The sequence below is a fragment of the Pteropus medius genome, unplaced genomic scaffold (genome assembly GCF_902729225.1).
Source record: "Pteropus medius unplaced genomic scaffold, Ma_sr-lr_union100, whole genome shotgun sequence".
Taxonomy (NCBI): Eukaryota; Metazoa; Chordata; class Mammalia; order Chiroptera; family Pteropodidae; genus Pteropus; species Pteropus medius.
Genome location: NW_024344253.1, coordinates 6,631,589 through 6,641,954, shown reverse-complemented (window position 1 = coordinate 6,641,954; position 10,366 = coordinate 6,631,589). Strand labels below are relative to the sequence as shown.

The following is a 10,366-nucleotide window of genomic DNA, read 5'->3' as shown; positions in this document are numbered from 1 at the left end:
TGCCTATTAAAAGGTTTATTCTTTATGCTCAGAGACAAAGAAGTGGCCTTGTACCCCAAAGGGTCTCATCTTGAAGGAATGGGAGGTAGAGATAGTGACAGGAGGGGGTGTTGGTATAAGGTTGAATGTGGGAGTTTTTCCTACCCCCTTTTCCTACTATCACTCCTCTTTTCAGTGTCCCCCCCTCCAAAAAATTTAGGTATGAACACAGCTTGCCACCCATTAGGGGGTTGGGGAAGCACAGCCGTAATCAAAAAATTAATGCCCACGTTCAACAAGAGATGGGTCCAGTGCGTATCTGGTGGGAATAGGAGAGGGAGGGAAAGAAGGGGTTGGTTGAGGAAGCTGCTGGATGGAGGGGAAGGGAAAAAGGCTTGGACCTATCCCCAGTGGCAGCGGGGATCTTGGTCCTGCCCCTACCTCTCCCAGCACCATCCACTCCCTTCTTCTAGCCCCCCTTCCTAGCAGAACTGGTCATCGTAGTCTTCATCCTTTATCCCCTTCAGCCGAAGTCGGGCAAAGTCCTCAAACACAATGTCATCATCTGTGGCATAGCTTGGTGGGTGGTGGAAAGGAGGGGGTGAGGCAAGGGCTTCAGACTCTCTTCTTGACCTCCCATTCCCCTCCAGAGACCAAGGTGTTAGAGTGGCAATGGGACGGGAGGTTTTTTTCAGGAAGGGACAAAGAAGGGGCATAATAGGCAGCTCACAAGACTATCATCTCGATTCGGTGCTTCAACAATCCCTTCCCCAAAAGAAAAAAAAAATGGGATAGAGGGTAGATTTGAACGTTATAGGAATCTTTGTCCAAAGAGTCAAAAGTAGGAAAGGAAGGGGATGAGGCTCTTACTTGGTATCAAATTCAATGAGGTTGGTGTCCACGGGCACATCTGTTTCAGGAGCAGCTGAAGGGAGGAGAAAAGTGGGTGGGTGGGTGGGTGGGTGCCAGAAGGACCAACTTTTCTCCACTGGCCTGGCTTCAGGGCCTCCCTTTGGAGGCTTAGGGTGGGTGGTACGCTCACCTGACTGGGGTCTAGGGAGGGTGATGTGGTCATGGGGCTTGGGGTGCATAAGAACAAAAGGCAGCTCCACGGAGACATCCCTGGGGAGGGAAAGAAGCATCATGAAGAGCTGATGACAATGAAGAGCTGGAGGAAGCCACTGTGGGCCCATCCCAGGCTGCCCCACCATACTTACCCACCACGAGACACCACCAGCTTCACCTTGACCCTGTATGACACTAGGATCCCCAGCACCTCCTTGTTGGCACCCTCTTTCACACTGTAGCAAAGGAGAGAAGCTGGACCAGTGCTCATTGCCCTGTGCCCTATAGCCCACCCTTGGGGCTCCCATCAGGACCCTGAGTAGGACAACAAACTTACAACCAGCCCCAGTGGCTCCAGCAGCATAGGCTGTGCTGTTGTCATAGTAAAGTACCCCACACCAGTCCTCTGTGCAGAACCCTCCTGTAGCTTCGCATCCCTCTCACGGGAAAAGCTGAAGTCCTTGTGACCTAACAGACCTGTACTATCTTGCTCTCCATTAGCCCTCCGACTCCACCTCCTACTTTTCTCCTTGTAGTTCATTCTCATCACCTTGGCCTCCAAGTCTGCTATGTGGGGTCATGCAGTGTGTACCCTGTACAAAAGTGTCAGTGGGGGTGAAATCCAGCCCTTTGTGAAACCCTTTCTCCCGGGCTTCTCCTGCCCAAAGGCACAATGGCACCACAGAGGCCAGCAGCAGTTCTGTGGGCCTCCTCACACTTCCTCACACACCAGCCTAGTCCACCTCTGGGTCTTTGTGTTTGCAGCTTTCTCTGTCTGCAACACTCTTCCTGCATGTCTACACTGCCTACATTGCCTACTCACAATTCACCTCTATATTATACCCTGCCACCCTATTCAAAGTTAACAAACTCTACCCCTCTCTCTACTTTCTGTCTCCCTTCTCTGCCTCGCCTTTTCTCAACACTGGTCACTAAACAAGCACCCTATATATTTTACCTTTTATTTGATTTCTGTCTTCCCTTGCCTAAAATGTAAGAGACTTTTTGTCTCTTCTGTTCAGATAAGAGCCCTGGCACCTAGGACAGAGCCTGGAACGCAGCTGGCTCTGAATGAATGTTTCCTGGGCTGCAGGAGAACCCACCCACCCTGCCCCTTATCCAGCCCCACCCTCACATGGTGCTAGAAGCCAGGTTGGTGTCCTCATGCTTGAGCTTTCCATCCAGGGCAAGACCACGCTTCTCCCGGTTGTCGCTGAGCAGTGGGGTTACAGTGTATACCTTGCAAAACGTGGAACTGGGAGATACCTGGTCACTGGAGGATGGGGACAAGAGAATAAGACTCTTGGAAGGGCCAGGCTGGGCGAGGGGGCAGCTCCTACCCCCATCACTAGCCCCTTCTTTCTGGGCATAGATCACAAATGAGTAGGTTTTGGCTCAATCTGCTTGAGAATATTCACAGCTCAGAGCCACCCGACTGGAGGGAATGTGGCTCCTTTGAAAATGGAGATAGTTCAGGAAGTATTCCACCCTCACCTCACATTCTCCCAGGCCTACTCTTCTCCCCTGAAAATGGGACTGAGGGCTCTTCTGATACTCACTCTTGTTCAATCTGAGCCACGGGACACTTGTACTGAGCAGTGCTGAAGAGGCAGATGTCGGCATACTGTCTCACTGTGGGGTTGGGTCAAGCAACTTTGCATGGAGCTTAAGACCACCGTCCCACTCCAGACCACGTGGCAAAGGCCCCAGGCCCACACCACTCCCGCCCCCTGACCCACAGCCCTCCCTGTAGCAGTAAACACCTGGCCTGTATCTCATTCTGGGACAGCCTAAATTCTTTGAGCCCTGGTAGGTCTCCACCACTGGGGTATGTCCTTGGACCAAGATCATGCCAGAAGCTACATGTGCAGCAACTCCCTCCCCCAAAACCACCTTCCAACCCCCACCTCCTACCAGAGACTTTGATCTTCTTGACGGTCTTGGTGGAGTTGTTGGTGACATGGACATTGACATTGAGGGGCTCCCCGTGGTAATACAACTTTTGAGGGGAGGAGGGGACAAGTTAATTGGTTGTTTTAGTGGTCCCATTATCGGCATGCCCCTCACACAGACACATTGCTTGGCCTCCTCCCTTTAAACCCAAGCCCACAGCAACTTTCCATAGCCATCTAAGGCAACCTCCCTGAAAACACCATCTTGACATGTGGCTTCACCCCTCTCCCCAGGATCTGGCTTGTACTGTAGCGCCTGCATCACCCTTTCACACCCCACCTCCTTGTCCAGGGAAGCCTCAAGGTGCAGGGACCGGTCAGACATGAGGAAGTGGCGTGTGGTTTCAGCTGAAGGCTGGGGGCCGGGTTTCTCTGGGGCAAACTGAACCTTTCGAATTACCAGCCGAACAGAGTTCCTGGAGGGGGAGGGGTCAGTCCTCAGACACCAAAACACCCACTCCCACCTCCCACAGGGGCTGGGGCTCCTGGGATCAGGGAGGGAATGGGTAAACCACAGGGGAGATGGCATCCCTTACCTTTTGTGGCTTTTTTCTTCTAGTGATTTGGCACAGAAGGCTCGAATCTCAAAGTCTACCCCGCAGGCCTTGGGAGAGGGAGAAAAGGTCATGTCTTACACAAGGCCACTGCCACCATCACCACTCCCTTCCTTCCCTCTCCCCTGGTCTTGGGCAGGGGACTCTTGCCAAGATGGGTCTTGGTCTGAGGAGCATAGGCCCTGGCTCTTCCTCCTCTGCCTCTCTGAGACCTGGCACCTGGCAGAGACTTAGTCCTGGCTGTAGAAGGTGAGCCCCTGTACCCAGGTACATGCAGGTCAAGAGCAGGAGGTAGTGTCACATGTGAGCAGTGACTATCCCATACACACCCTATGTCCGCTGGGGATATTACCCTACCTTTTGTCCCATCCTGGCTTTTCTTCTACAGCCCACCCCATCTTAGGGGCCTCCAACTCTTGCTGGACCCTGCTCTGCCCCATGAGCCCTCAGAACCATTCCTCCTATACCTTCCCAGTGTCCTCTGGGCCTGGCTGCAGGGTGACGGAGCAGGGCAGATTCTGGGGTATCTGTGGTAGAGGAAAGGGGAGGCTTCAGTTCTCTCAGAAGCCCCCAAATCTTCCTCCCAATCTCAACTTAAGAGGCTAGAGAAGTCCTGGGGATGAGAAAGGAAGAAGGGGCCCAAGGGAGGAAGCAGAAAGGTAAGGGCTTCCTGAATGTTGGTAACCCTGAAGGGAGGTGAGTCTAGGGTCCTTCTTTACTGTTTCTTCCAGATCTGCCTGTAACAGGTACTTCACTCCCCAAACACAGTCCCAGACCCCTTGCCCTGCAGAAGATGGGAGGCATCCTCACTGTGAAAAAAAAGGGGTGGGCATGTTGGCCCAGCTTCCTCAGCAGCCGATCCTGCAGGCGGGTGGGGGGCCGGGGTGGATTGGGCATTGGGGGGAAGGCCTGGTAGGTGGCGATGAACAGGTCTTTGCGGAAGGACAAGCCCAGCACATCCAGGTCTTCGCGGCCATAGCGGAAGGCGCAGGTGAGGGTCACAAACACTGGCAAGGGAGGGCAAGGTGGGGTGGTCAGGAGGCCCTCTTCTCTACTCCCCCCAGTACCTAACAGCAGCTGCTGCTCCTCAGCAGCATAAGAGTTGCCTGAATCCTACTCCTGGCTTCTTCCTCAGCCCTCCATCCCTTTGGGGCCCCTGTCAATGCCAGCCCATCTCCCTTCCCCACCTCCTCACTCCCCTTGGACCCCTGGAATTAGGGCCAGTACCTTTGCGGTCCTTCAAGTAGTCAGGGTCCACAAGCACCACACCATCTAGGAAAGAGACACATGAACTCATTTCCCATTGGGGCCTCTCCTCTGTTGCTGGGCCCAGGAACTTCTTCCCCTATTGGGGGACGAGATGCCTCTTTCTGGGCATACTTACCTACAGGATCCACTTTGTCCAGGTGATCTACAAAGTCCCGCTTGCCCAAGTACACAGTGAGCTGAGGATAGAGAGGGTCACAGGGAAGATCGGGTAGGAGGGTGGGCGGGCATCAGAGCCTTACACGGGGTTTCCCTGCCCCTGGTCTTCCCAGGCTGGGCTGTTCAGCCTGGGTTCCTCCCAGTAGGGCTGGAAGGGGAAGGGTGGCGGGGATTCCCAGACTATCTAACCTTGAAGTTTTTTAGCTGTTCCCTAATATCTTTTCACACCTCTGCCCATCAGTTGGGTGTGTGTGTCGGTTTGTGGGTTGCTGCCAGTTGGGGAGGGGCTGTAGAAGGCCAGGCCTTCAAGGGGCTCTAGGGTAAAGTCTATAGCCTGGTGGGGCTGTTAACTGTTCCCAGCCCCAGGTACCCTGAGTTGTTGGTTTCTGAGAGGGCTATAGGCATGGGCTTCTGACCCTTCCCCCAGGCCTGTCCCCACCCAGCCCTTGTGGCTGGCTTAGGCGAAGCAGCCTTTGCCACAAGGGGCTTCAGGAGGGAAGGAAGTTGGCTTTTAGCTGTCACAGGAAGTGGGGAGCTAGAGGTTGGGGAACGTCTAAGGGCAAGCTGGGCCTTGTAAGGGCCCAGGGAGGGTCAGGAAGAAAAGCACTGTAGGAGACTCACCTTGCAGTTAGGGCTCGACTTCTTGAAGACCCTAACAAAACAGAAAGGGAAACCCCACTGCCTCCCTCAGACTCAGCAGGGACCCTGGTGCCAGGACCTTGTCCCTCCCCAGCCTGAGAGGCAGAGTTCCCCAGGATTCCTGTCTAGAGGCTTTGAGGCTTTGCCCAGCCCTATCCGTCCCACTTTTTCCCAGAAGGAAAGGTAACCACGAGTCCTTAATATTCCCAACATGGCAGCCCTGCCTCACTAGTTCCACTCCTCCCATGGCAATGGCCACTGGTTCCCAAAGGAACCACCCTGGGTCTTCCCAGAGGACCTCCTCTAGGGGGACCTGAATGGGCAGGTTGCAGTACTGTCTGTGTAAGATGTAACCTGCTTTCCATCTTCTCAGGTCTCCAGCTCCAAAGATAGCTGGGGTACTTGGAAGAGAAATGACCTCAGCCTTTGCCTCTAAAATGGTTTCTACTATGGGCACTACCTAAGTGTGACCCTACTCCAACTGTCCCCATCTCTGATTTCAGCAGCTTAAAAGCCTGTTTGTCTTTCAAGACCCAGTTCAGATATCACCTCCTTTAGAAAGCAGATGGAGCCCAGACTCCAGTCACTCCTTTTTTGGGGGGTTCCTGTCACACCTTGTTTATGTTTTACTTGTGGTGATATCATGCAAGGGCAGTTAGCTCTGTACCGTCTGCTGCACTAGATTGTGAGCATCAGAAGCCTTATTCATTTAGGCATCCCCAGCACAATGCCAGCCATGTGACAACGATGATGATGCTAACATTTACTGGGTGAATACTCCACACCCAGCACTGTTAAAAGCGTTTCATGTGTTAACTCATTTAATACTCTTAAGAACCCTTGATGGGGGTCTTAATATTCCTATTTTATAGGTGAGGAAACTGAGGCACATGGAAGATCAAGTATTTTACCTAAGGTCACAGTGTAAATGGTGGATAAACAGGCACTCTGGTTCTGAGTCCATGCTCTTAGTCACTGAACTATTATACTATCCTGCCTCTGTAACTGACATCAAGTTTGTTGAATTAAAGGGGAGTCATTTCATAGTTGCTGAAACAATCTAAGCCTGGACTAGAGCCATTGCTAGAAGGATAGAGAAGTGTCTGGCAACTCCAATGCTCTGGCCACTTGTGGGCTTGATCTTTGCTGTCCTTACAATCCACTCCCAATCCACTCTGCTTCAGCAGTGATGCCTGGGAAGGGTTCCCAGATAGAATCTGAAATTCTACTAAATGGCCCATGCCTCCTCCAACCACACCACCCGTTTTTGCTATAACAACTTCATTTTCCTCTTCTTCCCAGAAGGCCAAGCTATCCAAAGGCCACAAGGCAAAGGGTATGGAGGTCACCAGGAATCCCCATCCAATAAAGGAGAGTAAATATTGACATGGTGGCAGCTAGAATAAGCACTCCAACTCTTGTCCCAACTTGGTGGCTGACTGCTATGTCATCATCTAGCTCTCCTTCCTCTTTGCTCTGGTTTTCCTCTTTGTCTCAGTGTTTCTTTCTATTAGGAATCCTGGCAGAGGGCTGCAACAGCCATAATCAGTTGGCCAACTGGAGTGTGGCTTTGGTTGATTGCCCTGGAGCAGCTGCAGGGAACTTGCCCTCTGGATTCTAACCTAGCTAACCTGCCAGGCTAGGAAGGAGTAGCCTGTGTATCCTGAGGCTGGCCAAGGAGGTGGAGTGTGGGGTGACCAGGGAGGTGCCTAGTGAGAGGGGGGCACAGAAGGAGATGCCTCCTCACACTTCCTGCTATTCTTTCCATTTCCTGTGGCCCAGAATTTGATGAGGGTGGCGGGAATTGTGCCAAGTCAGCAGTCCCCCTTTGGTCCATCCTTCCTCCTCCCTGAACCACATAACGGAAATCAGGGGCCTCCCTCAAGTCAGTGACTTCCCCTTTCTCTGGGGTGTTTAACCCCTAATCCAGGACACCAATCGTTCCACTGATCATCTCTCCAATACTGGCTGACTTGGTCCTCAGAAGCTTATGTTCTCCTACTCTACGGGTGGGGAGTGGTGAGGCTGATATGAGACTATTTTGCAGGACAAGTGACAGCTCAGGACCAGGCCCCCATTCCTGATCCCCTGTGGATAGAGGCAAACATCCCCATTCTTTTCCTCTTGCTCCAGCTCCCCAGGGACTCAGGCATTCGCCCAATGCTCACTTGGGGGTGTTGGGTCACAACAGGAAGTGGATTTTGCTAGAGATCAAAAAAGAGAACTCGGGTGTCAGTGGAAGGAAGGAGCCTCGATTGCACAGAAAACATCCGGGGAGTGGATAGCGTGCCCAGAGCAGATACTGCCTCCCCTCACCCCCGGGGAACAGCGGTAAGGCCCAAGCTCGGGGAGGGTCCCTACGCACTCTGCTCCCCCAAGATGAGGCGGTTGCTCCTAGCAACCCCCGGGGAAGGAAGAAGTTTGGAAGCGGCGTACCAGGCCTTCAGGACAGGTTGGGGCAGCCCCACTGCCTGTGGGGTATTGGACAAAAGGCTTTACAGTGGCTAGGCACGAGTTGGGTGGGGGGCGGGAATCCCCCTCTCAGCATCCACCCTGCCCATACCCGACCTCTAGGGGCCGGCCACCTGCTCCTTCCTCCACCCCTGCATCGCAGCCTGCACCGGAGAACCCAGTGGTCCGGCCCCCACATCCCTGCGAGAACCCAGACGCTGGTTCCCCGATCCCCATCAACATTCGCTTTCTGCAGGGGCCCTGGCATGCGTCCCCCTCATTATCCTCGAGGACCTAGGCATGCGGCCCCAGATGGCTGCCCCCTAGGGACCCAGGCGTCCGGCTCTGGATTTTCTCTCCCCGTTGTCCTTGTCTGCAGACCGCGCTGGTACCCGCCGGGAGCAGCCGCCCACGTCTCGCCGCGTGGCCCCACCTCCCTTACCTGGTCCCGGGTTTCTCCCCCATGGTGCGCGCGCCAGCCGCCCGCAGCCCGCCGGGTTCGCGGCTCGCTCGCAGCCTCTTAGCCCGCTGCCAGGTCCCTGCTCCTCCCCGCGCCACTGCGCACGCGCACCCTCCTCTCTTTCTCCTCTTCCCCCTCCCCTCCGGCCCCCCCACCTCGGATCTTCGGGAACCAGGGCCAGATGCGTCAGCCCAGATCCCGCGCGCCGCCGCGCTGCCCGCCCACTCTTCACAAACACGCTTGGTGATTGGCTCCGCCTCCTCCCCTCCGCGCTCCAGCCCCACCCCTCAGGGGAGATCCTTCCCCGGCGCGCGCAGTCCCAACTCCCTGCTCTTCCCGCCCATCTCTCTGCCTCTCTTCAACCCTAGGAACTGATTGGGCATCCTTAAACGAAGGCGGCCGCCTTTCTGGAGATTGGAGCCCTCTGATTGGCTCCCTACATTCAGGGTCTCCTCCCTTTTGTTTGTTTTCTCAGCAGGGGCGGAGGCGATGGAGGTGGTGGAGGTGGTGGGGATGGTGGAATGAGCTCTAGCATGGTCTGGAAAGGAAGGTGAGGGGATGCGCACGTGGGTGATTGGATGAGCGGTTCCAGTTGCATGATGCTTGCTTTTGGTGCTTGCTGCCGCCTTTGGCCCATCCTCCCGCTTTATTGTGGTGTGTCAGCTCCCCCTGGTGTCTGTCTTTGATCTTTGCAGGGTTACTTTTCGTAATTTCTCTGACTACTCGCCTCCATCCAACTCATTGCAGCTTCCATCCATCCATCTGTCCATCCGTCCCTATTTTGTGCTTGTCACTGTGGTAGGCGATGGGAACACACATGAATTAACATAGCCCCTCTCTGCCTTCCTAGTAGAGTTGAAGTATTATGATCCCAGGAATGCTATCATGATGGTATGACTCAGAAGGCAAAGCAACTATCAGCATTTGGCTGGGGTGGGGGTGGGGGGAATGCAGGCTGTTCAGAGGAGGGGACATTTGAGGACAATCTTTCTGAATGGTGGACAGAAGATGGAAAGGGTATTTCAAAGAGTGAGAAAGTCGAGGTACATGTGTTCTGAAGTGTTTGTGGGATTAGACAATGAGAGAGATAAGGCTGTGGAGAAATATTAGAACAATGTGAAGGATTTTGTATAGCATGTGAAGGAATGAAATTAAGATCTTTCCCTGGAGGAGGGCATATGGATCCAGTAGTGTTTTTTTTTTTAAGTAAAAGAGTGGCATGATGAGGTTTCTCTTTAGGAAGATAATTCTGGTCTATGCAGAGGGTGGAGGGAGTGGAGCAAGGCTGTTGTAGACTAAAACTAGTTAAGGGGAGATGAACCATAGAGTGGAAGGAAGAAGAGGGGCCAGGCTGAAGAGTCATTTCTAGGGCAAAATTGACTAGACTTAGGAAGGATAATGGATGACATTTCAGATTTAAACAACTAAAGTATTTTTTCCTCTTCCATCTTTTTCCATATTCCCCCTGCTTTCCCCAAATGAACTAACTTCACACTCTCCCCTCCACTTTTTATGCAACAAAAAGCTATAGGCATGCAAGACAGTTTCTGAGATCATCTTTAAGGTTCAAACACAGGCCTTGCCCACCAGCTGCCACTCCCCACTCCTCAGTTCAATCAACACCTTTTAAGCTCATTCTTCATCCCTTTAAGATTTAAGCATTTCTTTTAGACTCATGAATCACTTTTGTCAAAAGGTCATGACCAGAAGGTGATGAGATCTGTATTGTTATATATCTAAAGTAATTTTGGAACTGAAAGGTAAGTGGTCTGCATGGAATGAAAATGACTGTCTTTAAAGGATATTAATAGAAAGACAACTTTAGAAAAATATTAAGGCTA

General features: G+C 53.0%; 1 protein-coding gene across 3 annotated transcripts; it reads right to left on the bottom strand.

The window, feature by feature from the left end:
* Window positions 1-8,660, bottom strand: ARRB2 (arrestin beta 2). 3 transcript variants are annotated; one of them, XM_039869615.1, is made up of 15 exons: window positions 8,508-8,635; window positions 5,597-5,627; window positions 4,935-4,995; window positions 4,778-4,822; window positions 4,361-4,557; window positions 4,018-4,077; window positions 3,533-3,600; window positions 3,277-3,412; window positions 2,959-3,043; window positions 2,604-2,676; window positions 2,180-2,317; window positions 1,197-1,280; window positions 1,022-1,101; window positions 850-904; window positions 1-555 (listed from the first exon to the last, which is right to left on the bottom strand). In XM_039869615.1, the coding sequence occupies exons 1-15, from the start codon at window positions 8,528-8,530 to the stop codon at window positions 462-464; spliced, it is 1,230 nt and encodes a 409-aa protein (XP_039725549.1). In that variant the 5' UTR covers window positions 8,531-8,635; the 3' UTR covers window positions 1-461. The 3 variants fall into 3 exon arrangements, with proteins under 3 accessions (XP_039725549.1, XP_039725551.1, XP_039725550.1); XM_039869617.1 differs by lacking the exon at window positions 8,508-8,635 and adding an exon at window positions 7,783-7,810; XM_039869616.1 differs by lacking the exon at window positions 5,597-5,627 and having other exon boundaries at window positions 8,508-8,660.
* Window positions 8,661-10,366: the final 1,706 nt, after the last annotated feature.

Bases quoted from the DNA above. Each gene is read 5' to 3' on its own strand.
- ARRB2 (XM_039869615.1), bottom strand. From the start codon at position 8,530: ATGGGGGAGAAACCCGGGACCAG. The intron at 3,044-3,276 runs GTGGGGTGTGAA...TCCCCTCAAAAG, and splicing joins AGGCTTCCCTGGACAAGGAG to TTGTATTACCACGGGGAGCC. The intron at 2,677-2,958 runs GTAGGAGGTGGG...CCAACCCCACAG, and splicing joins CAAGAAGATCAAAGTCTCTG to TGAGACAGTATGCCGACATC.